This window comes from Lampetra planeri, chromosome 46, assembly GCF_965212315.1.
Source record: "Lampetra planeri chromosome 46, kcLamPlan1.2.h2, whole genome shotgun sequence".
NCBI classification, from domain to species: domain Eukaryota; kingdom Metazoa; phylum Chordata; class Hyperoartia; order Petromyzontiformes; family Petromyzontidae; genus Lampetra; species Lampetra planeri.
The window spans coordinates 7,029,756-7,053,523 of NC_136152.1; the positions used below are offsets into that span (position 1 = coordinate 7,029,756).

Sequence of the window (23,768 nt, forward strand, 5' to 3'; positions counted from 1 at the left end):
GCGTTGTGACCACAGGCACGCGATAGTGGGGACGGGCATGTGAAGGCACGGTCACGGGCGTGTTTTGCACTGACCTGGCACGTGACCGAAACGCAAAGGTCTCGCTGTATAACCGGCAAAGAGTGTCTATGGCGAGCGCATGTTAAGGCTGGCATGGCATGGGTATGGTGTCACCAACACCCCGCGGCCCAGTTGCCTTTGTCTCTCTGAGTGCCGACGTTCCTAACCGCTAGCGCACATCAGAATTCCAAGTGGCAAGCGTGTGCTTATTGGCGAGAAGGCAACTGGTCGTTCGGTTGCAGTGGGAACGTGGAACGTCCACCACTGACTCAGGATGCCTACGACAAAACGCGCCACAGAAGTGTCCACCTGATCAGGTCATGGAGTCACTCAAACTTGACTCAAGAACTCTGTAGGTTTGTTTCGCCACCGTACGTAGCCAACCGTGCTAATCGGAGGTGTGGGGGAAGGACAACAAATTGAATGCGAAAAGCAGTTATAAAGAAATGAGTTTTCCCATCTAGATTTAAAAGTGCGTAGCTCCAGTGGTTTCCTAATATCGGAAGGTAGAGCGTTCCAGACGGCCGCAGAAGCGCGTCTGAGAGCTTTTTTTCTGTCGGGTGACTTTTTACTTTTTTACCGGAAAGCCATCATCGGCACATGATGTCTGATGACTCCCCCAGACCCGGACAGAGCGCGTGCCAGGGACCGAGTGTGCGCACGCGTCGAGGGCGCGCCACCCTTTGGATAGGGTTCAATAATCTTTCCAAAACCTCAATTCGTCATCCTTTCTGGGCTGCCCATACCCCCCCCCACCCCCTGATCGCTGTTAAATATTTAACGAAAGAAAAGTTTGCGTCCCGGTGTCCCGCTTATCAAACTGCCTTTCAAGTTGATATCGGCAGTCGAATCGTAGTTGTCACAGAATCGAGAGTGACGGGGGGGGGGTGCGATATCTGGATAAATAATGACACGTGGCCAATTATGAAATGATGGGGTGGAGCGGTGGCGACGTAGTTAGCACACTGCACTGTGAATCTGGAAACCTGAGCTTGATTCCTGCCTGCGGCTAACATGTGACGAGTGATTTCTGAGTCTGTCCTTATTACCCCCTTTCACAAATCTGCACTGAATCCAAGGCTTGGCGAAGTATGGTAAAAAAAACTATGGTAAAAAAAAACTCGAATGACTGTCCTTAGTTCCTATAAAGTCACTTATTTGAAAGAAAAAAACCACATGTTTCAGCGTCCACAATGACTGACACTTCGTGGGGAGGCCTTCGTCATGCAGTGCATTGACAAAGGGTTATAAACATGAGTAATAATGATTAAGCGAAAGAATAGTGATCTGTTAGTTTCTGCTATATATCCATAAGTTAAATTGTTTATCTCAAGAATACTGGTTGGAGATCAACGCTACCCATCATCCATCTGGAGTCGATTTAATCAGCTACCACTTTGTGAAACATTCAACTGCGGTTGCCGTCCCAAGCGACTTGCCTTCTTCACCACCACCACCACCACAGCAACGTGGAATGTCCACCACTGACTCATGGGCGGTTTAATGGAGAAGTCGGTGCAAGCTTTGCAATCACGAAACGAACATTTTTGTTCGACGCTATGACATGCTCGATGTACGCCGCCGGGGCGTCACATTTTGATCGAAACCGGCGCTTCCAATCCACGTGGCCGACCAAGGCGTGTGTGTGTTTTTGAACGCCATCCAGCTTGACACGCAAGCGGCGTGCGTGCGCGGCTGAGTTTGTGTAACGGGAGACTCGTGACCGTTGACTCGGAGGGTCAGGCTCCCGGAGCTGATCGGGGCTTGGTGGCCGATGGCTTTGCGCATCGCCGCTCCCTTTCCGTTCGTCAAATTGGCCGCGCGAGCTCATTTCGCGAATCGGATCGATGTTCCTCGTCATCTCGTGGACTTCTTGTGACTCGGGGATGATTTGATTTTTGTCTTGCTTCAGTTTTATCGGGGAAGTTTGATGTCTTCTGATTTGCTAACCTCAACCGTTTTTGTTCAGCCTCTAGCAATAAAACATAAAACCGCCACGCAAATCATACGTTGTGTTGCGCCATAAAAGCGTGGTAAATTTTACATACCTTTTGTCACAGGGGTCAGAAAAACACACCCACCAAATGAAATGGAACAAACTGTGCACGCATCCACTCAACGTTCTTCCTTCAACCGTGGCACAACTGCCCACGTGAGCACATCAACATTTGAAATCCCCCCGATGTGTGTGTGTTATTGGGTTGTCCCGCATGCTGGGTGCTTCGTGAGGAATTCCCGAAGAAGTTCAAAACGAGTTCCCAGCTCGGCATTGTTGGTTCTGCTGCACGCGGCTTGTAATCCAGCAGCGTGGAGGCAGCAGCAGCGTCGGTTGGTGGATCACCGCACGAATGTTGTGGAACTCTCTTCCCGTGGGCGGGCGTCGAGGAGGAGCCGTACCACTGGTTCAGCAGCAGAAGGTAGTACAGCAAGTGTGGACTAACCGCCATCCATTTCATTTCTCCGGTAGCACCCGGTCTGCTCCCACACGTATGATAAACAACTCATCATTCATTGGCTGAAAAAAAAGTCTTCAAATAAAAACCCAATGTAACAGCAGAAGCAGCAGAAGCAGCAACAGCAGTACCCTCCTCAAAACGAGTGCCACGACTCGGTGTGGCTGTCCTGGACATATAAGCAAGCTAAACGTGTTGCGATTAATCGAAATATCACTTACGTGGAGCGAAACGTCGGATCTCGTGCCGAACAAAGCGCAGTACGACCCGAAAACTCACCGGAAAGCCGTAAGGGCACAACCACTAGCAACAACAAAAAACCTTCACAGAAGTATTTTGCCGTTCGTGCTTTTACTCCGTCAACCGGGTGCGTTGAAGCCAGCATGGTGGTAATGCGCCAGGGAGGAATCAAACGCTGCGTCGACCGTGGACAATGGAAATGAAACCGCGCCACACCGCTTTGAATAGCTGTTGGATGACGGCTGACTGTTGTTTCTCATGCCAGCTCAAGTCTGCGCGGCAATGCTCTTTGTGCGTATTTCCTGTCGGGGCTGGCACGCCGTTCGCTCCGGCCGCGATGGCTGGAGGTTTTATCTCCACGTGTTGTGAGAGCTTCACCAGCTAGTCTCCGTGGCAACTGCCCGCAGCCACTCACGGTGGAGTTACTGTTGGGGTGGAGAGGAGCCCAGCCAGCAGCCAGTCAGGACATTCTAGGCATAGGTTATTTATAAAAAAAAATACATATTTATTTTCTAAGCCTATTCATTTACTTAATAACTGCTATAAATACGGATTATCCCTTGATGTGATTATGCATATACAGTAAATTTTGTACGGCATGAGTGACGAGATATAAAACTAAAATAATTGTTATTATAATACGAGCATGCATATTATTAGTACAGCTCTGGGACACAATTGCGAAAACCTCTGCCGTAGAAATGATGGAACTGAAAGCTCGGACGATGCCTGTGAATTTCCCGCTGAGTCTTGCCTTGTTTGCGTGTCGTTTTATTTTCCCTTCCGTACATTTTTGGCCATGACCCCGTCGCTGCTGGAACGCTCCTTGCCCGTGTGTGTGTGCGTGACGCACCGCCCCCTAGCTGGCCATTCTCTAGCTCAATGGTTCTCATAACCTTTAGTGCAGCCTTGCACCACTTTGGCTCACAATCGTTAAAAAACGTTTAATTTTAATAAATACATAGGGTTTGATGAAATAAAGTAAATCTGGCCATGTCTTGCATGCCCAGAAAGGGCATCTCGCACCCCCAAGGGCTGTGTGCACCCATGGTCAAGAACCACTGCGGCCTCGCCATACGCTGGCTTCAATCCCATCAAAAGGTTTTGTTAAAAATCGGCAGGAATTCATTTACTTATGCAATTCGTACTTATTTGCTTTTATAATGATAATTTCGTGACTTTCTTAGCTTTCCTATACTTGCTCCCGAACTGGACATCTGTGAAAAAGAGCTTCATAGCTCATCGGATTTTTCCAGTCTAAATAAAGATTCTGATTCTGAGTTGCTGGCCAAGTCCGGTCAACAGCACGCGTCTGAACTTTCAGGCTGTCTGTACGCAGTCGTGGATAATAGTGGGTGGGGTGGGGGGGTTCGTTAGTGGGCAAGTGGAAACGACCGCGTTCTCTTCTGATGTTGCCATTGCAGACACGAGCGGTCGCGGCTATTTCTCTCTCTGTGTGTGCTCACTGGACCTCTTGGTTATGTGCTGGATCTGCAGGCACCTCCTCAGTGATATCAAGCCAATTTGAACGGCTCTCTGGCGCGTTTGTGCGATTTCATTTATACGCGAGTAAGCGACCTTCGCATAATCATGCCCGGAATGCGCCGCGCAAAATGTTTCCGATCTTTATTTTGTCTTCGTGTCGGCTTGAGCCACTGCTGTTATAAACCAAACATTGCAGCTGGGTAAATGAAGAGCCCGGTAGCGTTTGGCAAGCTCCGTGTGTCGGATTCCGGCGACTAAGTTTGGCCATGTAAGGGAGGGGCGTCGGATCGAGTGCAGCCGCCGTGCGTCCGCGGTAAGCGGAAACCCTACGGCAGGCGCCGCGTTCGTGCCAAACGGTGCCCGGTTCCGCCGACTCCAGCCAGGCTGCGTTGCCCTCTGTAGTGAGCACAGCTGCACAGAGACGTGAAACTCGCCAACTGCTGCTGCTGTTGTTGCTGCTGCTGTAGTGCAGTTGTGTTTTTCCCTCCCGGGCGTCGTGTGCCGCTGTACAGCTCTTCGATGCGTTTTCTGGGTTGAACCCGCGCGTATGTTCAGCGCGACGCCTTGACGTTTCACTTCACTGGCTGGGTGGCTTCCTTGAAGCATTTCTGAAGAAGCCTCCCCAGCGCGCGGAGCGAAACGTCGGGCCGCGTGACGCCAAACGGCGACGCGGTACGACGCGGTACGTGCTTGGGACAGAGCCGCGCGAGGCGACCGCGATAACCTACGAAGTGAAGTTGCCTCTGACACTGATGCTGTCGTTTGTAAAATATTCTCGCTTACGCTGCATGTTGCCTCTCCTCCTCTTCCCCCCCCCCCCGTACTCCTCCCCCCTTCCCGTGCAGTGCGTTCACAACGTCCGTAGCGAGTTTCTCCGAGAGAGTGCGGAGTCTTCTCCGCGCGTCCACTCCCCGCGAGCAGCCATGGGGTTCTGGACACAGCTCTACCTGCTCCTGTGGAAGAACTTCACTCTCCTCCGGCGACAGAAGGTACGAGGGCGTTTGTACGCACGCGAACGGGGTGGCGACACGGCCGATCGCTCCCGCGTGTCTGCTGCCGTGGGGATGTTGTCATCCAGCAGCGGATTGACAACGGGCTGTGCATTCTTATTATTGTTATTTGTATGGCAAGAGTCAGTCTATTATTTACGACCGCCGCTGTTGATTTCCCACAAAGTGGTACCAAATACACTTACCCCAGATGGATGATGATTGTCCGGGTCAGAAACTTGACCGTAATTTCAACGCGCAGCCTCTTCCGATCGTGAGTTCCGTGCCCCAAGCGTAGGGCGCACAATGATCCGCCGCTGCCTTGCCGTCAGTGGAGAAAGATCGGCGGATCTCAAAACCGGCGCTGGAGGTGGGGCACGAGGAACCTGGAGTCGGGAGAGAGCTGCCGCTGCGATTAAAACTGAGAGCACATCCGTGGAACTGCAACCGGCGCTCCCACAATGAAAGCCTGTGTGCCAGACTTCCCGTCACACAGGCCAAACAAAGCCACAAACAACAGCTCCAGGATCCAGTTTCAGAGCCCTAAAAAGATCCAGCCTGGGTTTGCTTTGGGAATATGTGCCCGTCTGTAATGATTCTATTATCAAAATACGAATAAAAGGTAAAGGTGCACACCTGCATGTGCTTGCTCACGCCATTGCTCGAGGCAGCTCTAGAGAGGATGTTTGGCCTACTCTTCCACACTGGGCCAGACGTCTTGGATGAGGAGGGAATACCCACACTTTACCCCACCACACGTGACCTGCCAATCGACTAGCGATGGTGCGTACATTTGTGCTGCGGGGTGGATGTAAGCCTGGGGATTTAAGAAACTGGCACCGTTATGTCAACTGCCACGCCAGGTGATGGAATCAAACTGGCGACTTCTGGATTGCGAGGCCAGTGTGCTGACCCACTGACGCAACGTCTCCAATCGTAAAAAATATATTCAGCCTTTTTTTCAATGCCGTGTCAATCCTGGGGCTTGATTGACCATACTTCACCATGCTGGTCAGTGCAGGTTGGAGCAGGGGGCGCCAAGGTCCGGTTCTGTTTAGCCGTGGCCTCTAATTAAACTCGGCTCGCTGGGTTCATGGGGTAGTACACTAACCACTGCACCGCTCCACCCCGTGCCCATCTAGTCCAGGGAACGGTAATAGGGCTGCACGATTTGGGGAACCTATCTAATTGCGATTTTTCTGACAGATATTGCGATTGCGAAGTCAAGCTTCAGTTCAATATTCACTGTGTAATAGATTTAAAACATGTGATGGAGCATTACCACATGATACCATCAAAATATGAACTGCTTTATAAATTCTAATGCAAGGATGAGAACTTAAAATATATGAATTGTTTCCAACATGTATTACTAAAAATAGAACAATTGTAAAGTTAAATAAATAAAGTTATAATATTACAAAATTAAACAATTCCAATAAGAAAGTAATAGGACTTTTCAAATCGCAAAAAATCGCAGCCTTTACGATTTGCTAATCGCATTGTTTAAAATTGCGATTTCGATTTGAAATCTGATTAATCGTTCAGCCCTAGTCGGTAACCAAAATAACAAGAAGAGCCATTTTTTTCGAATTCGGTAGATAAACTCACTATTTCAAGAGCCGCGAAGCCGTCTTTAAAGAGCCACCGCATGTGGCTCTGGAGCCGCTTGTTGCCAGCCCCTGGTCTAGTGCATCCAGATACCGCTCAGAGTTCACGCACGTTGCCTTGGTTAAATCCGGCGTTGATTTTGTAACATAAACAAGACGCACATGGCGCAGGCTTTAATTACATCCATTGGGCACGTGTTTGCACGCTATTTGGATATGTTTGCTCTCTGTGCCATTCCTATTTTCCCAGAAAAGTCAGACAGGCAGGACATCACGCCGGAATTAATAACAGTACTAATGCCCCGTCAAAGCCTCACTGACTTTTTCCAGAGGAGCGCTGCATTGGGATGTTTGGCCAATCCCATTATTCATGTGTGAGGAAACCGGAGCACCTAGAGATAACCCACGTGCGCGAAGGAGCACTTGCTGTACTGCCTTCTCATAGCGGGCCAGGGTATGGCACCCACCTCCTCAACGCCTACCGGGTCGTGCGGTGATCCACCAACCCTCGCTGCTGCTGCCTCCGTGGTGCTGGATTACAGGCCACGTGCATAGCCACCACCGCCTGGTTAAAGTTTGACAGTTTTTAATACCTTCGTCGTTGTCGTTCATACAAATAGCATTTTGCCCGCGGAGGATCTTGGCGGACAAAATAGAATAAAGAAGGCGGCTACAGCAGCGTATTATTTGTAACATTGTAGAACGCAGTCTCCCGGCCGAGTACAAACCAGGCTCGAGGCTGCTGAGCTTGCGAGATGGGGTGCACTCCGGGTGCTTGAGTCCTATGAAGTCGTCCCATGCGGCGCACGCGTTTGTGGGGGCTGGCGCACGCACGTCACGTGCAGCCCCGTTTGTCAGTCCGCTGCTGGATGAAGGCCTCCCCACCCGCCACATTCGACCAGGCCAGTTAAACGCGGGTCACTCAATTCGGGGAAGAATAGACGTACGTGGGAGCCCACGAGTACAGCAAAAAAAACCTGGATTTTTCTCCGGGTCACTCCGGTTTTTCCCTCCACAATTAGAAACAACGTGGGATTACAGTATTTGGCTGCTATAAATGTCCACATGATGAGAAGTCGCTTTGTTGAGCTATCATTTGTGACAGCCAGGTCGCTTCTGAAAAAAAGAGCTGTATAGCTCATTGGGCTTTTTCTGGTGGTAATAAAAAAAATAGTTTATAAGTTTTAGTTTAGATTGTGACCATTGTGCTCAAGGTGAACCCCGTGCCCTGGTGCCCTCCCTCGCACCACAGCGCTCGGTAATTGTATTCGGTGTAAACATGGGGGAATAAGCGGCATCGCCACACTAGGGATATCTGCGTTGTTGTTGTCCTCTGCTGCCGATGCTGGTTCACTCAGCGGGGGAAGAGATTTACACGCACTGGTTAATCTCTGGGGGTGGTGCACGGGTCACGCAGTGCATAGAAATTATATTACGCTGTGTCACAACCGTCACCCTTTGTTTGTTAGCTTCACTGCCCAGAGTTTGCCAGAAAGGTCACACTTTTTCTACATTGTTAAAATCTCTGGTTATGTGAAAGCTCAAGGCGCAACACTGCAATGGCTGGCTCAGGCCACCGTTGGCAGAAGGGCCTCCACAAGGAGGAGTTCTAGAGAGCCTCTTTGGAGGGTGTTTTGGCCTACTCTTTCACACCGGCCAGACGTGTTGGAGTAGGTTAAAGTACCCACACTTTACCCCACCACGTCCCACCTGCCGACCGACCAACCGTGGCTTATCCACTTCCACTGCCGTGGGTGCAAAGGTCAGCACACGGAACTTGCAATCCAGAAGTCACCAGTTGAATTCACGTTTATGATTGTATTCATTGCTTATGCAATACAATTAGCATTCACTCTGCAATATTTTTGGGTGGAGTGGTGGTTTAGTGGCTAGGGCACTGCACCATAGACCCGGCCACCTGAGTTTGATTACCTGCCACGGCTAACATCAGTGGTAAAGCACGGTCAAACAACCATTAGGGCTGACATAGCATTGGGTAGTTCTTCATCCAGCTGTGGAAAGAGCACAGTGCACAAACCACTGGTGCCACTGCTTTCCCCCATGACACGATTCCTTTGTATCTTTATCCTCATCCCAACAACCGAAAGCCCTGGTTGTCATGGTATACACGTGATTAATCCTTTACCGTTCCAATGATGTCTTCGAGTTACTGGGTAGGGTGTCCCGTTCACCGCTGAATCGTGGAGCGCGCAAGCGGATCGGCGTTAATTTGATTTAGAGAGGCGTAGCACCGTTCTCTTTTAGAATACATTGTACCGTGCTCAACGGAGAGAACCTGAGCGACACGACCACACTCTATGACAGCTGGCGCCAAACTGTGCCACGCCCTCCCAACATGACGTTGTGGGAGCACTCGGTACATCATCCGACCTGCAGAATCACGGATGAAGTTGTTTATTTTAGATTTTCTTCAGATTCCAATCTGACAACATACATACACCTATGTAACACAGGGCTTCCGTAAGTTTAATGAGATGAGAGCAGAACTGCGACGAACCGTGCACAGATGGGGAAAGTGAAACGTTCTAATTGTGAATTTATGGTGATGTCATTTCTCGCGCAGCTGCGGCTCTTAATGGAGGTGTTGTGGCCGCTGATGATCTTCTTCATCCTGATCTCCGTGCGGTCATCGTACCCTCCCCACGAGCAGCACGAGTGTGAGTCTCCTGCACCCAGCACGAATTTAAACCTGCCGCTCGCTCCGGGAGCTTTTCCAGCTCCTCAAGAAGCTCCCCGGCGCGTGGAGCGAAAGGTCGGACGTTGCGCCGCCCCGCTGATCGAGCTGCGCGGCAAAAGAAAAAAACCTACGCAGCGCGAGTCGCGTAACGCGTTCTGATCTTTTCTGCCGTTCCCCTCCTCCTGCTCGCGTGCAGGCCATTTCCCAAACAAGGCGATGCCATCGGCGGGGCTGGTTCCCTGGCTGCAGAGCCTCGTGTGCAACATGAACAACCCGTGCTTCCGGCACGCAACCCCCGGGGAGGCTCCTGGCACCGTCTCCAACTTCGAAAACTCGCTGTGCGTCCGTCTGTCTGGCCCTCTCTCTCTCTCCGCCGCCGCCACTCGCATGCCCAACATACGCTCCGCAACCCCGCAGTGTGGACCGCATTTGAAGAAGGGGGTGGGGGGGGGGTGGTTATGAGGGGACGATACAAAATACCGCCGGGAAGGCACAACACGGACAGCACGAAACAAACCGTAAACAAATGTTTAACGCCAAACAGGAATGAGAACACGATACGGTCCGGGTTTCGTCTTGTCGTGCGTTCTTTTGTAAGCGCTCGCCCCCTGTGTAAATAAGCAAATTATACTCAGTTTTGAAATTTTGTCCATCGTGCCAGCGAGCTGGTGGGGCTCAGCCCCCCGTAGCCCACCTACTCCATGCTGTGGGGCTGGCCCTGTCTAACATCATCATCATCGCGAGGACCTCAGTACCCCTGTTACAGTGCCTTGGCCACAGTCCAGACGTAATGTAGACACGGGGTTGGATGACGAATGAAAACGAGCCCAGTGCACATGCGAGACTCCTCTGAACGTCGTCACGTAGTTAAACATTCGTTACATTAGGGGGGGCCCGGTCATTACAAGGCCCCAGTCTTTTCTCTCCAAGTATTCCATGCATTTTATTTTTTGCCACAGCAGCGGTGTGAGCCTCTCTTGCCCAGGCCCATCGCCGGCCACGCACCGTGACCATCTTAACAACACGGGCCCGTTTGACCTGGCCGTCTCTTCTGCTTCTCCCCTGCCGCCGCCGCCGCCACAGGCTCTCCCGTCTCTTTGAGGAGCTGCAAGAGGGCTTCGTGAACTTGACGCAGAAGGGCAGCGTCGAGGAGCTCCGTGGCTACGAGCGGCTGCTCAGCCTCATCAAGGACCGCGACGTCCGTCGAATATTGCCAGGTGGGACGCGTGGCCCGGGGTTGGTGGATCGTGTGAGGATGGGAGCGGGTGTGGATTAAGGTTCGAGAATAAAAATTTCGGGAAATAACAAATATGCAAGAGTCTAACCGGCCCTCGTCAGTCAATCAATCAGCCATTGTTTTACGTGCAAATATCACCCTCAATGAAGCAGGCATCGGTGTATGTACGTACGTTGAACTTCTTTCGCGCCGTACATATCCATCCATGCCAATCGGAGGTGCGGGGAAGGACATCGGTGGCACATTACAACAGAAGGGGAACGGTTACAGGGGTCACGACCTCGGCGGCTACCACCGACTTGAGCAAAGTAAATTGCAACCGCGCACAACGAATCGCACGAACAAAGGTCAGTAGTAAATCAAATAAACAAATCAAATAAGAGCTCATCGGGGTTGCTGGCAGAAGTCACATTTCACATCCCTGTGGCAGGAGCTGTCTTGCCCAGAGGATGTCCACAAAGAGGAACTAATGTGGTTGATGGGTTGTGTCAACGACCTCTCACGGTGATGTAAACTCACAAACTTGTACATTGTTAGTTGAGCTATCTGGCATTAAGTATAATACTGGGCACAAAGTATTAGTGTCAATGCCATGTATGCATGCCTATCTATTTCTCTCTGTCTGTATGTATGTCTGGCTGCTTTGTTATCCCACATCCTTAAATCTTTCCATCTTTCCATCTGTCTATCCTTCTATCCTTTCGTTTATATTTTTGCCTATCCATCTGTCGTTGAGTCTATCTGCCTGTCCAGCTATCTCTCTATCCATATGACCACCGTGCCCGTCCACCATTCCATTGCAACACGTCCATCGGTCTGTCAAAACCGTCCGTTTGTCGACCCGTCTCGTCAATGATTCCAATCCTCCCCTGTCCGTCCCCCTGTCCGCTCACCAATCCCCGGAAACCCCTTCTCTCGTTCCGCGTGTCAGTGGTGCGAGTGCGGGACATGCTGACGGACGAGGAGGGCCTCTCCTTCTTCGCTCGGCAAGATAACCTCTTCTCGGAGGCCGTCATTGCACAGCTGCTGGAGGCTCACATTCATCCGGGCCAGGTGAGGCCTCGGCTCGTCCTGCTTTTTACTCTTCGTGAGCTGGCTGTGCTTGGAGCTTTGCCGCCCCGGTTGATATCGCCGAGCATATTAACCGGGCGCCACTGTGGCGAGATGTTGACTGCCTCGCCTGGTATACAAGAGGTCATGGGTTTCATCCCGACCCTGATGCCTGCTGTATGTTTGTAGTTTGCATACCTTTCTCTCCCCATGGTCGTGTGGATTTTTCTCCGGGTCCTCCGGTTTTTCTCCTTAACAATTTAGAATCAACGTGCGTTTAGAGTATTTGGCTGCTATACATTTACATGTGATAAGCCACTTCATTGAACTATAATTTGAGGCCAGGCCGCTTCTGAAAAAGTAGATAATATAGCTCAGTGGGCCTTACCTGGTTAAAATAAACATAGTTTGTGAGATACGTGCCGTCTGCTTCACGTTGGACGTTACAGATCCCGTGACGTAATTGTGAGCATAGAAGGGCGTGTGTGCGGGTGCGATAGTCAACATTTTTCGCCATGCAGTATTTCAAATATTACTCAATTGTCAGACCAAAATCCACATAAACTCACACAGCTTGCCGGAGGCTATACTGGGGGACCTTTGTCATTGTGATGTGTGCCCCCTCTGCCCCCCTCGCATGTATCAGGTGCTGGCCAACCTGACGGCGGCAGGCATGCGCGCGGGCGTGTGCGACCCGGAGCTGCTGAGTCACGCACTGGTGCTCCCCGACCCGGCTGTGCAGCCTGAAGCCCAGCGCCAGCTGTGCAACCTGACCGACACGCAGACGCGGGGCTTGCTCACCGCCTTCGTCGCCAGGCTTGACCGCTCCAAGCTCATGCAGGTGAGGTTGGGGTGGGGGGGGCCTCTACGGGCAAAGTCTTATCTAACATCCGTGGGATTAAATAATATAATGGCACAGAGAGTAAATGAATCCACATTTTGCAGAACAGATGTGTGCCCGCCCAGCAGATGTAATTAAATCTCGTGCCATGTGCATCTGCGTTTGTTGCAAAATCGGCGCTTGATTTAACATGAAAGCGATGCGTGCGTGAACTCCGAACGATATTCCGGACGCTGTTGTTGTCGCCGCTCGGTAACATTTGTTCCCTCAGCCCCGACTCATCACGCCAGTTTGACACCATCTGCTTTTGTTTTTCGATTGCACGGCTCTTGACCAGCGGCGCTTTTGTCATTCAGGTGATGATGCCCGGCGTGGATCCCAAAACCTTGGACGTGGTGGGGACAATGGTGGGAAACCTTCAAACGGTCACCAGGCTCATGAAAGAGGTGCAAAAAAAATTCCGCATGCCACTACAGCACCGCCTATCCCCTGCTTTAGTTTCTTTAACTCTAATGCTGAGCCCGTTGCCCGTCGTCAGTGAGTGGCTGAGTGAGGGAAGGAGTGAGCGAGTGACTTGGCTGTCGTAAATTCTAATGGTGTTCTAGAGGGAAGGAGACGCATCTGAGTTGTACAGGCGATTGTGAATGAGCGATTGATGTAAATTGCAATGAGGTTTCTGGAAGGGCAAGGAAATTGACATTTGGGGCATTTATAGTCAGGTCAGTGCTTAAAACAAAAATGATCTGAAGAGCAACATTTTACATTTTTGGCCTTCAAAAGTGGTTGGAAATCTTTCAGTTTGAAACACCTTAACTTTGGCAAATCAGTGTTTGAGTCTGGACATACAGAAGGGCCCCGACTCCAAATACGGCATCAGTTATTTGTTAACTCAGCTCTTTGGGTACATTTTAGAACAGTGTGATGCTAAAGCTGTGATAGAGTGGGCGAAACTTGCTTTCACTTAAAAGTAAATAAAAATAAATTCGTGTAACAGGTGGGCACAATGTTCATTTTTACCAATGATATGTACTTGTGTATATTGAACCTCTATCACACCAAACGTAGCCAACCGTGCTAAACGGAGGTGCGGGGAAGGATAACAGTTCTAAGAAAAATTAGTTTTCAATCGAGATGATTCAATCAAGATGATGAGTGTTCTTACTTTTCGTTAATAAAGCCATTACCATTGTTGCCAGACTACCTTAACCAGGACTATTTCTTACTGTACAGTTGGCAAGGTAACTGGGGCGCCGCAGGAGGCCGTGGGTTCGATCCCGACCCTGACGCCTGCTGTATTTGGAGTTAATTGATTGGGTGCATGGGGAGGCGGTAGTCGGTCGGTCAGGGCGGATACGGGTGCGGTGGGATATGCGACGTTCCGTCGTGCGTGCGTGCGCGCAGTGACGCCTGTTCTCTCTGTGTGGGCGGTTTTTCGCGCAGACCTTTGAGGAGCTTCAGGACGACTCGGACGGAGGTTCGTCGGCCCCCAACGGCACGATGGGGCTGATGCGCGGCTTCCGCTCGGTGTCGCGGCTCGTGTGCGGCTACCCCGAGGAGGGCCTCATCACCATCCGCTCCATGAACCCCTACGAGGAGAACAACTTCAAATCCTTCCTGAGCAGCAACATGTCCGAAGAGAAGGCCTACGTCTACGACAACTCCACAAGTGAGTTGGACGTAGTCACCATTCTGCCGTCGACGTTGTCGCGATTATCGTCATCATCATCGTTAGGCGTCTGATAAGTGTACACCCCAGCGGTTCGATGGATTGTCACCATAGGCCGAGATGAGATTCAAAGCTCTATGTTGGATGTTTGGGCCAATATTCGTGCATGAGTGTTTGGATCAATGTGGGAGGAAACCAGAGTATCTGGATAAAATCCACCCTGCGTACTGGGTGGGGAGGGGGGTAGAGGAATTCAATCCACAGACAGACGCAATCCAGTGAGGGTACCAAATCTAACCACGGGCTGTGCCCACAGCTGTTCTGCCATCTCCAGACATCTCATGGCGTTTACATCCGTGAGATGAGACCGAGAAACCCATCTAAGCACTAACCAGGCCGAACCCTACCTTAGCTTCTGAAACCTGATGAGACCAGCCGTGAACAGAATGGTTGGGCCCTATTGCTCTTGGGTGAAAATGCCGCCCCCCAAACGTCCGCTTGATACAATCGGCGACGCAAATATGTGATTTTTAGTTTTGATGTCAGGTTGGCAACACTTGGTCTGTGCTCTCCATTTGATCGGGTCAAAAGTGGGCAAAGTTTTGCTCAATCCTGGCCAGCTGACTCAAAAACCTAACAAACTAAACTAACTTAACTAAGCAACTCTTCCCGTGTGTGACGCCCTTGCCCTCAACAGCTGCGTACTGCAACAACATGATCCAGAGGATGGAATCGAACCTGGCCACGCGCTTTATGTGGAACACTGTCAAGCCGCTGTTCATGGGAAAGATCCTCTTCTCTCCCAACACGCCCGCGGTGCAGCGCATCGTGCGAGAGGTGCGATTCATCGATTTCACAGGAGAACTGCTATTTGTTTTTCTTCAACTAAACTATGAGCTATGGTGGAATCAACTGCGATTGCAAGTCAATTATCATAGATATACATTTGTCACCACCCCTCCTGGTAAAGCCAGATAATGGCAAGAGACAAACAAATACATACTTGTACATAGTCTTTGCACAAGAGTTCTCTGTCTCGATTGGCTGTCGCCTGGTTATAGATACAGTCCGTATATGAAACTAAACTATTAAAACTTTTCTTATTTAACCAGGTAAGACCCACTGAGCTGTATAGATTTGTTTCAAAAGCGACCTGGGTTTCACAAATGATAGCTCAAACATAGTGGCTTATAACGTGGGAATTTATATCAGCCAAATACTTGAAATGCATGTTGATTCTAAATGTGGAGGGAAAAACTGGAGGACCCGGAGAATAATCCACGCGACCACGGGAAGAACATGCAAACTCCAAATATGCAGGCGTCAGGGTCGGGATCGAATCCACAACCTCCTGTATACCAGGTGAGGTAGTTAACATCTCGCCACATTAGAGCCCCGGTTACCTTTCCAACTGTACGGTAAGAAATAGTCCCGGTCAAGGTGGTCTGTCAACAATGGTAACGGCTTTATTAAGGAAAAGCAATAACAACCAACTCTTTGAACGACTTTCATTGTCTTCTGCCTTGAATCACCCTCGTTGCTTCTGATGATTGCAGTTGTCTTTAATTTGAGATCTTTACCACATCTCTTGGTCTGATTATTTTATCTCATATTTTCTTCAAAATAGGCCCAACTTAGATTGTGACAATCTATGTTGTCAAATCTAGCCTGGATCTATTATCTAACCTTGATTAATATCTGTAATTGTTTTATTCCTGCTCTCTTATACCTGTTAGAAATCGCATATTTTTTACTACAGTACAAAAGTGTTGCTTTTTACACAGTTTGCATTGCGTTGTATTGTCAGGCCAATGACACGTTTGTGAAGATGGGTATGCTGGGAAATGTGTTCGAGGCCTGGCGGGCGGTAAAGCCTCAACTCTGGGAGTTCATGCAGAACAGCCAGGAGATTAACGGCTTGAAGGTGAGTTACAGCAACAACAATAATAATCATAATCACTACAGCAGTATCATCATCATAACCATCATCAGCCATGATCAATCCACTGCTGGATGAAGGCCTCCTCAAATCATGCACAGTAATATAACAAATGTAAAATTATCCCGTCTCCTCCCCTAATCTCCTCCTCCTCTTCCCTCATCCTCTCCTCATCTGTGAGAGCAGGACCTGCTGCGGACCCCGGAGGTGGCCTCCGTGCTGGACGCCGCTCTCAACGGCACGGGCTGGAGCGTCGACAGCCTCCTCTCCTTCCTCAGCGCGCAGGTCGGCGGCATGCCGGGCATCACCACGCACCTCCTCCAGCAGAACTGGCAGGTCCTCCTCAACGACACCGACGCCGTGCTGGAGACCGCCACCCAGTTCCTCGAGGTGGGTGCCATCTTGGTTCAGGGCGGGCGCCATCTTGGTTCACGGCGGGCACCATCTTGGCACATGTGGGCACTATGGCAACCAAGCCGCACACCAGGCAGTTTTGGCCCCACTCGCATGCCTTCATCTCCTCACCTCCTCCTCCTCACCTCTCCTGCTTCCCCCCTTGGCAGTGCATGAACCTGGACAAGTTCGAGGGGCAGCCGGACGAGGAGCAGCTGGTGTCGCGAGCACTGGAGCTGTTGGATGAGAACGAGTTCTGGGCCGGGATCGTCTTCATGGACCTGGACCCCAACTCCGAGGAGCTGCCCGCGCACGTCCGCTACAAGATCCGCATGGACATCGACAGCGTGCAACGGACCAACAAGATCAAGGACAGGTCAGGAGCGAGCAGCAGGCGGACGCAAGGCTATGACGGCGGGGTGCGCGGATATGAAATACGGCTCGTAACTGACTTTATACGATACAAATAATGCCCTTGTAAGTGACTTTATACAATACAAATAATGACCTTGTAAACGTACTGCTGTGTGCAAGTACGCAAAATGTATTTTGCTCTGCATTCTTCCACGGTGCTAATTAAACATTTCCAAAGACAAACACGTTGTGGAAAACGTTGCATCATCCGCACGTATCGTGATTTTGTCCCAACTATTAAAACAATATTCTTATTTTACCAGGTAAGGTCTACTAAGCTGCATAGCTCTTTTTCAGAAGCGACCTGGCCACAAATGATAGCTCAACAAAGTCGCTTATCACGTGGAAATTTACAGTGGCCAAATCCCCTAATCTTAGCAGGATGCTGCATTGGGGATGTTTGCCCAACTCCAAGCAATATGCCAAACATCAAAACCACCACTTGACCCTTTAGACACGCTGATCTCTGCCATGACCTTTCCTCTGGGTGCGTGCTTGGGTGACGATGAGCAGGTACTGGGACCCGGGTCCCAGAGCCGACCCCTTCGACGACCTCCGCTACATCTGGGGAGGTTACGCGTACCTCCAGGACTCCGTGGAGCAGGGGATTATCCGCGCCCAGACCAACGGGAGCCTCTCCGTGGGTGTCTACGTGCAGCAGATGCCGTACCCCTGCTACGTGGACGATATGTAAGCCGTGTCTCCGCACTTCCCGCGTTGCAGTGCGCACCCCGCGTTGTACCGCGCACACACAAAGCTCCGCACGCAGCGAGAGCATAAGAATGCATTTTTTTACTCGATTCATCGATGCGTCGTTAAACACGTGTGAGGTATGAAAAATAAGAATAGTTTTTATCCTTTTTGGCAATAAAACAGGTGTTTAAACAGATGTTCAAACATCAAATAGATACCTTTTGTAAGTAATCATACTTTGATACTGGAAAAAAGGTCCCATGATATAGTGTGTGAGGTGTTCGTGGTGCAGCATGCTGGTCGACATTGTGTTTAAGTGGAGTACACCACCAACGCTATCTGATATAAGGAAGGTGTCACGGTTTTCAAAATCAGGTTAAATATTATTTTGTAATTAGTGTATACACTTTTTACCATTTTGTGTATGTCAAATTTAAATTCTGCAACGTTACGTTTACTTATTGAGCCCTCTGTGCCGATTGTATCATTGAATATTTGCACTGCTTTTGTGCTCTTCGCCTTTTGGTGTTCTCTGAGACAAAGCCATGAAGGAGGCTGCAGCTCTGGTGCAGGCCGATCAGTTTCAACACTATTATGATCAAAGCACGTTTGTTTGCATGTTGTACTACAAGCATGTGTGGTCAATGCAAATGTCTATTTGGCGTTTGAACATCTCAACACCACCTCTATTCTTGCCGGGAAGGATAAAGCCTATTCTCTATTCATTATCTACGCAGGAGTATTTGCCAGACCTGGTTGTCTGACATTTCTGCACACACGCCGGGAGCTTCTTCAGGATTATTGATGTTTTGTTGTGGATAAATATTGAACTTCTTTTGCAAACTACTTAGCCAGCCGTGCTAATTGGAGGTGTGGATGATGGATACAAAACTAAACACAAAAAGCAGTTCTAACGACTGACTCCTCTCTTTCCAACCCTGTCTCTCCCCCCACCCACTCCCCACCCGACTCGTCGCGGCTTCACTCCAACAGCTTCCTGCGCATCATGAACCGCTCGCTGCCCATGTTCCTCACGCTGGCGTGGATCTACTCGGTGGCCATGATCCTGAAGGAGGTGGTGCATGAGAAGGAGGCGCGGCTCAAGGAGACGATGCGCATCATGGGCCTCAGCACCAGCATGCTGTGGCTCAGCTGGTTCATCAGCATCCTCATCCCGCTGCTCATCAGCGCCGTGCTGCTCACCGTGCTGCTCAAGGTCAGGGGTCGTCACGCGTGTGTCTGTGCCGCCCCGTTGACCAGTAAATACCCCCCACCTCCACCGCCCCCTTCTTAAACCTGCCCACTTGTCCACCTGCCCACCCAGTTCTCTGCAGCACTGACTACACAGTCATAGTTTACATGGTCATGATTTACGCAGTCATGGATTGCACAGTTATGGATTACACAACCACAGTTTGCTAATCCACACATCCCGCCCGTGTGCCCGCCGATGCACGTGTACACATTCGTGTGTACATGTGTGTGTATGTGTATGTGTGTGCGCGCGCGCGGTTAGTGCACTGCGCTACTAATCCAGAAAACCCGAGTTCGACTCCCTCTCACGGCCAACACCAGCGATGATTATCTGGACCGGTCCTGAACCTCCCCTAGCTCGCCTCAAATGAGTACCCTGGTGCGTTGTGTAGTGAACATCGCCGAGCATGGTGCTGGCTCGTGGGCCGTGCCACCAGCCTTCATAGGTGCTACTCGCTAACAGCACTTTCCACAACAGTCTTGTAAGGCTACACGGGGGATCTTTGTCTTTACGTGCGCGAGCAGATGGGGAACATCCTGTACTACAGCGACCCCACGATCGTGTACCTCTACCTGTGCGTGTTCGCCATCGCCACGGTCATGCAGTGCTTCCTCATCAGCACGCTCTTCTCGCGTGCCAACCTGGCAGCCGCCACGGGTGGCATCGTCTACTTCTCTTTCTACCTGCCCTACGTGCTCTGCGTCGCTTGGCAGAATCAGATCTCCTACTCCGTCAAGATCTCCACGGTAGGTGCCCGTGTCTGCAACCCGCGGCATGCCTCGGGCGTAAGGTCCCCCTACCTCCACCTCTTCTATGCCGTCCGGCCAGCCGCGGAAGAGTAGGCCGAAAATAATCTCCCACACGTCTTCTCCCACGGGTCTGCATCAGTCGAACGGACCTTGATGTGTATTGTAGAATGTTGATCGTTTACCCAGGGAAGCTCGACCTGAGTCTCGTGACTTTTTTTCAGGAGGGTCCTGCCAAGTTTTTGCAGTTTTGGGGGGGTGCCGATTTGCTGCAATCTCAATTGAGTAATTTTGCGAGTAATTATTTTCTTTGTTTTACCGGAAGAATGTGCGAGTGCCTCGTTTGTGTGAGTGGCTTCTCCTTTGGAGCGGCAGCGGGAGGCCACGTACGACAAAAGTGCGGTCAAAAACGATGGTGTTGTTGTCGTCGACAGAGCATCTTCTCCACGGTGGCCTTCAGCTTCGGCTCGGAGTTCTTCTCCCTCTACGAGGAGCAGGGCGTCGGCATGCAGTGGGAGAACGTCTTCTCCAGCCCCGTGGAGGGCGAAGACTACACCTTCATCTCCTCCATATTCATGATGCTGTTCGACGCCTTTATCTACGGCCTCCTCACAGTCTACATCGAGAACGTGTTCCCCGGTACGGGGGGCCTGCCCTTGCCTAGTGGAGCCTGTCCCACCCCGCCACGTTTTAATTTTGTATTCCCCCCCAATCAGCGTTTTCCCGATCTTGCTCCCGGCGTTATGCCATGATGCTAAGTTTCTGCGGAGCATCCAATCGCATCTCATGTATTTGCAAGTGGCTCATCACGTTTTTCCAGTTGATTGGTTCCTGACACGTCCATCACCTCGCCAAAGGGCATTTTCTCGTGAAATAATTTTTCATTGTCTAAATTTTTACAAATTTTAAACATTTTCTGCAACTGGCATGGATTATAATACGTGTGAGGGAAACATCTGGCGAAAAGAGAGGGGCGTCAGTCGATGGAAAACTCTTGGGAGCCCGATGGAGATTCATAGCTGAGCATCAGTGGACTCCACAGTGGCGAGATGTTAATTACCTTGCCTGGCATGTGGGAGGTCGTGGGTTTGATCCAGACTCTGACGCCTGTACATTTGGAGTTTGCGTTCTCTCCCTGTGGTCGCATTGACTTTTCTCCGGGTCGTCCAGTTTTTGACTCTACATTTAGAAACGTGCATTTAGAGTTTTCAGGCTGCTCTAAATTTCCACACGATAAGCCACTTTGTTGAGCTAACATTTGTGGTCAGGTCGCTTCTGAAAAAGAGCTACATAGCTCAGTGGGCCTTACCTGGTAAAATAAAAAATATTATTAGTTTTTAGTCTATCTGATACTGATGCCATTGCTGTTGTTGCTGCTGCCGCCACCGCCGCTACCGTTGTCGTGAACGGTTGTTTGGTCTTGCTCGTTATAAAGTGTCTGTGTTTCCCCCTGGCACATTCTCAGGCCAGTACGGAGTCCCCAAGCCGTGGTACTTCCCCTGCACCCGTGCCTACTGGCGCGGCGACACCATGGAGAAGGAGCTGTACGAGACGATCGCTCAGAAACAACCGCAGGGTACGATCGCGCCCGTGCACACTTCCGTCTCGCGTCCGCTCGCGCGTTGACGCGTCCGTCTTGTCTTCTCTCTGGCCGGTCTGTCTCGTCGCAGTATTCACTCGTGTTCCTGTGCTTCCGTCAGTCAGTCTTGAGTGCGCTTCAGTCTGTTTTTTTCGATAGATTTTCCTTCCTCCGGCACCTCTGATTAGCACGGTTGGCTACGTACGGTGCGAAAGAAGTTGGCTACGTACGACGGTGCGAAATAAGTTCAACATACATATATACAGATGCCTAACGAGTAGCCTTTCGCGACCAATGATACGGAATTGATAAACGCTGTGGATCGCTCTCCAGCATTACAGGTGCGCGAACTGAAGCAGATATGAAACACCACACCAGAAAGGCCCGCAAGGCTGATGGACAAAACATCTTTTTTATTTTTGAAAAGAAACTGACTTTTATACGTGAGACATTAATACAGATTAGAGAAGACAGTCACAGGCAGAAGAGAGGTGGGAAAGCCTTAACCCTTTCCTACTCCGATGACGTACTGTACGTCAGAAGTTTCTCTTCCAATTCCTTTTGATGACTTCCAATTAGCACGGGTTGACTACATACAGTGCGAAATAAGTTCAACATACATGCAGTACATGCAGCCAGCAGGGACGATCGGCGGAGCCTTCGACATTGGGAACAGCACAAGAGCGGCAGCAACCATCGTAGGTGACCCCCGCCGTTGACTGCCCCCTGTTTTATTCACCCTGCAGTGGACAACATTTTCGTGGAGGACGAGCCGGGCGACCTGCCCGTGGGCGTCTCCATCCAGGGCCTGGTGAAGATCTACAATGCGGGCAAGAAGCTCGCCGTCGACGGCCTGAGCCTCAACTTCTACCAGGGCCAGATCACCTCCTTCCTGGGCCACAACGGGGCCGGCAAGACCACCACCATGTACGTCATGCCGGCCGGCACACCGCCACCACGTCACGTCATGCAACCCTCCCCCCACCCCTCCACGACCACTCCCTGCCGCGGTGGCGACATGTTAACTACCTCGCCTGGTGTACAGGAGAGGTCGTGGGTTTTATCCCAACCCCTGATGCCTGCTGTATATTTTGAGTTTGCGTGTCTGTCACTCCCCGTGGTCGCGTGGATTTTTCTCCGGGTCCTCCGGTTTTTCCCTTCTCATTTTAAAACATGCGTTTAGAGTATTTGGATCCTGCTATACATTTCCTCGTGATAAGCCACATAGTTGAGCTATTATTTGTGACCAGGTAACTTCTGAAAAAGAGCTATGTAGCTAAGTGGGTCTTACCTGGTAAATTAAAAAAATTGTTTATGGTTTAAATGATTTTAGGGCAGTTGTCCAGGGCCGCAAAGCTGTGAGAGGGCACTGACAATTGTGTGAGGGCTCAGAAAACGAGCGGAGATAGGGGACACAGATACGAGGTAAACCACATCCGCTTTTCACGTTGGATAAAGTTCCATTTGTTCAGTCGAAACTTGTTTGAAAAATCAATAGGTTGGATAAAACTGCACAGTAGCACTAACCTTATTCTTTCTCACAGAGGGAGTAAATGTTTATCTGGCATGTTCCGTCTTGGAAAACAACAAGTTATATTCAGCGTGTACAAGTACATTTTCACTCAAGCAAGCCGAGCTGTAGCCAAATCACCCAGTCTCATTAGATATTGGAAGCTAAGCTGCGTTTTAGCCTGGATAGTGCTTGAGTGGGCGACCACCATGCATGCCAAGTTGCTATTGGCTGCTGCTGCTGTTGCTGCTGCTGCTGCTGCCGGGCTGCGTTGTGGGCAGCAGAGGGCAGTGCGGCAAAATCCGTTGTTCTACCGCACTTGGCTACCTGCCTTCTCAAAACCACGCTGATAATTATCGGCAGTCAAGTCCGGTTGAACGACCCACACAACCTGCACGCACGCCGCTGGGGAGGAGGCCCTCATCCAGCAGTGGACTAACAAAATGCTCACGCGTGTCTGTATTTTGTCCGTACTGTCGTCAGGTCGATCCTGACCGGGCTGTTCCCTCCAACGGCCGGCACGGCGTACATCCTCGGCAGAGACATCCGGACGGACATCGATAAAATCCGCAAGAACCTGGGCGTGTGCCCCCAGTACAACGTGCTCTTTGACCAGTGAGTTCATGCCCCATTCGTTTCACCGGAACATGCCCGATCATGTCAGGTCTGGGAAGCTAAGAAGATTAAAGCTTGGAGAGTGTTCATCAATGCGTAAAAACGGGATTTATAGGCTGCTCACGGCAGTGCCGGATTAAGCTAGTGCGGGGCCTGTAGCATATGTTATAAAGGGGCCCTAAATTAAAAAAGACACTTAAATATTAAAACACAAAATTTTAACTTGCATAGTAAAGTATTTGTATTTTTTCATTTGCTATACAGCCAGATAATATGACAAATCACTAACCTTAAA

The 23,768-nt window shown here is 50.4% G+C and overlaps 1 protein-coding gene across 5 annotated transcripts in view; it reads left to right on the top strand.

The window, feature by feature from the left end:
* Positions 1-23,768, top strand: part of LOC144733367 (phospholipid-transporting ATPase ABCA1-like) — a 77,782-nt gene that overhangs the window by 18,519 nt on the left and 35,495 nt on the right. For all 5 annotated transcript variants that reach the window (XM_078615245.1, XM_078615246.1, XM_078615248.1 and 2 more), the window contains exons 2-20: positions 5,084-5,227; positions 9,422-9,515; positions 9,732-9,873; positions 10,619-10,752; positions 11,704-11,825; positions 12,469-12,663; positions 13,020-13,109; positions 14,104-14,329; positions 15,027-15,166; positions 16,137-16,253; positions 16,455-16,658; positions 16,832-17,037; positions 17,589-17,765; positions 18,762-18,984; positions 19,548-19,769; positions 20,204-20,408; positions 21,235-21,345; positions 22,095-22,275; positions 23,342-23,473. In XM_078615245.1, coding sequence (XP_078471371.1) covers positions 5,162-5,227; positions 9,422-9,515; positions 9,732-9,873; positions 10,619-10,752; positions 11,704-11,825; positions 12,469-12,663; positions 13,020-13,109; positions 14,104-14,329; positions 15,027-15,166; positions 16,137-16,253; positions 16,455-16,658; positions 16,832-17,037; positions 17,589-17,765; positions 18,762-18,984; positions 19,548-19,769; positions 20,204-20,408; positions 21,235-21,345; positions 22,095-22,275; positions 23,342-23,473 — 2,987 coding nt within the window. In that variant the 5' untranslated portion in view covers positions 5,084-5,161. The remainder of the gene's footprint in view (positions 1-5,083; positions 5,228-9,421; positions 9,516-9,731; positions 9,874-10,618; positions 10,753-11,703; positions 11,826-12,468; positions 12,664-13,019; positions 13,110-14,103; positions 14,330-15,026; positions 15,167-16,136; positions 16,254-16,454; positions 16,659-16,831; positions 17,038-17,588; positions 17,766-18,761; positions 18,985-19,547; positions 19,770-20,203; positions 20,409-21,234; positions 21,346-22,094; positions 22,276-23,341; positions 23,474-23,768) is intronic.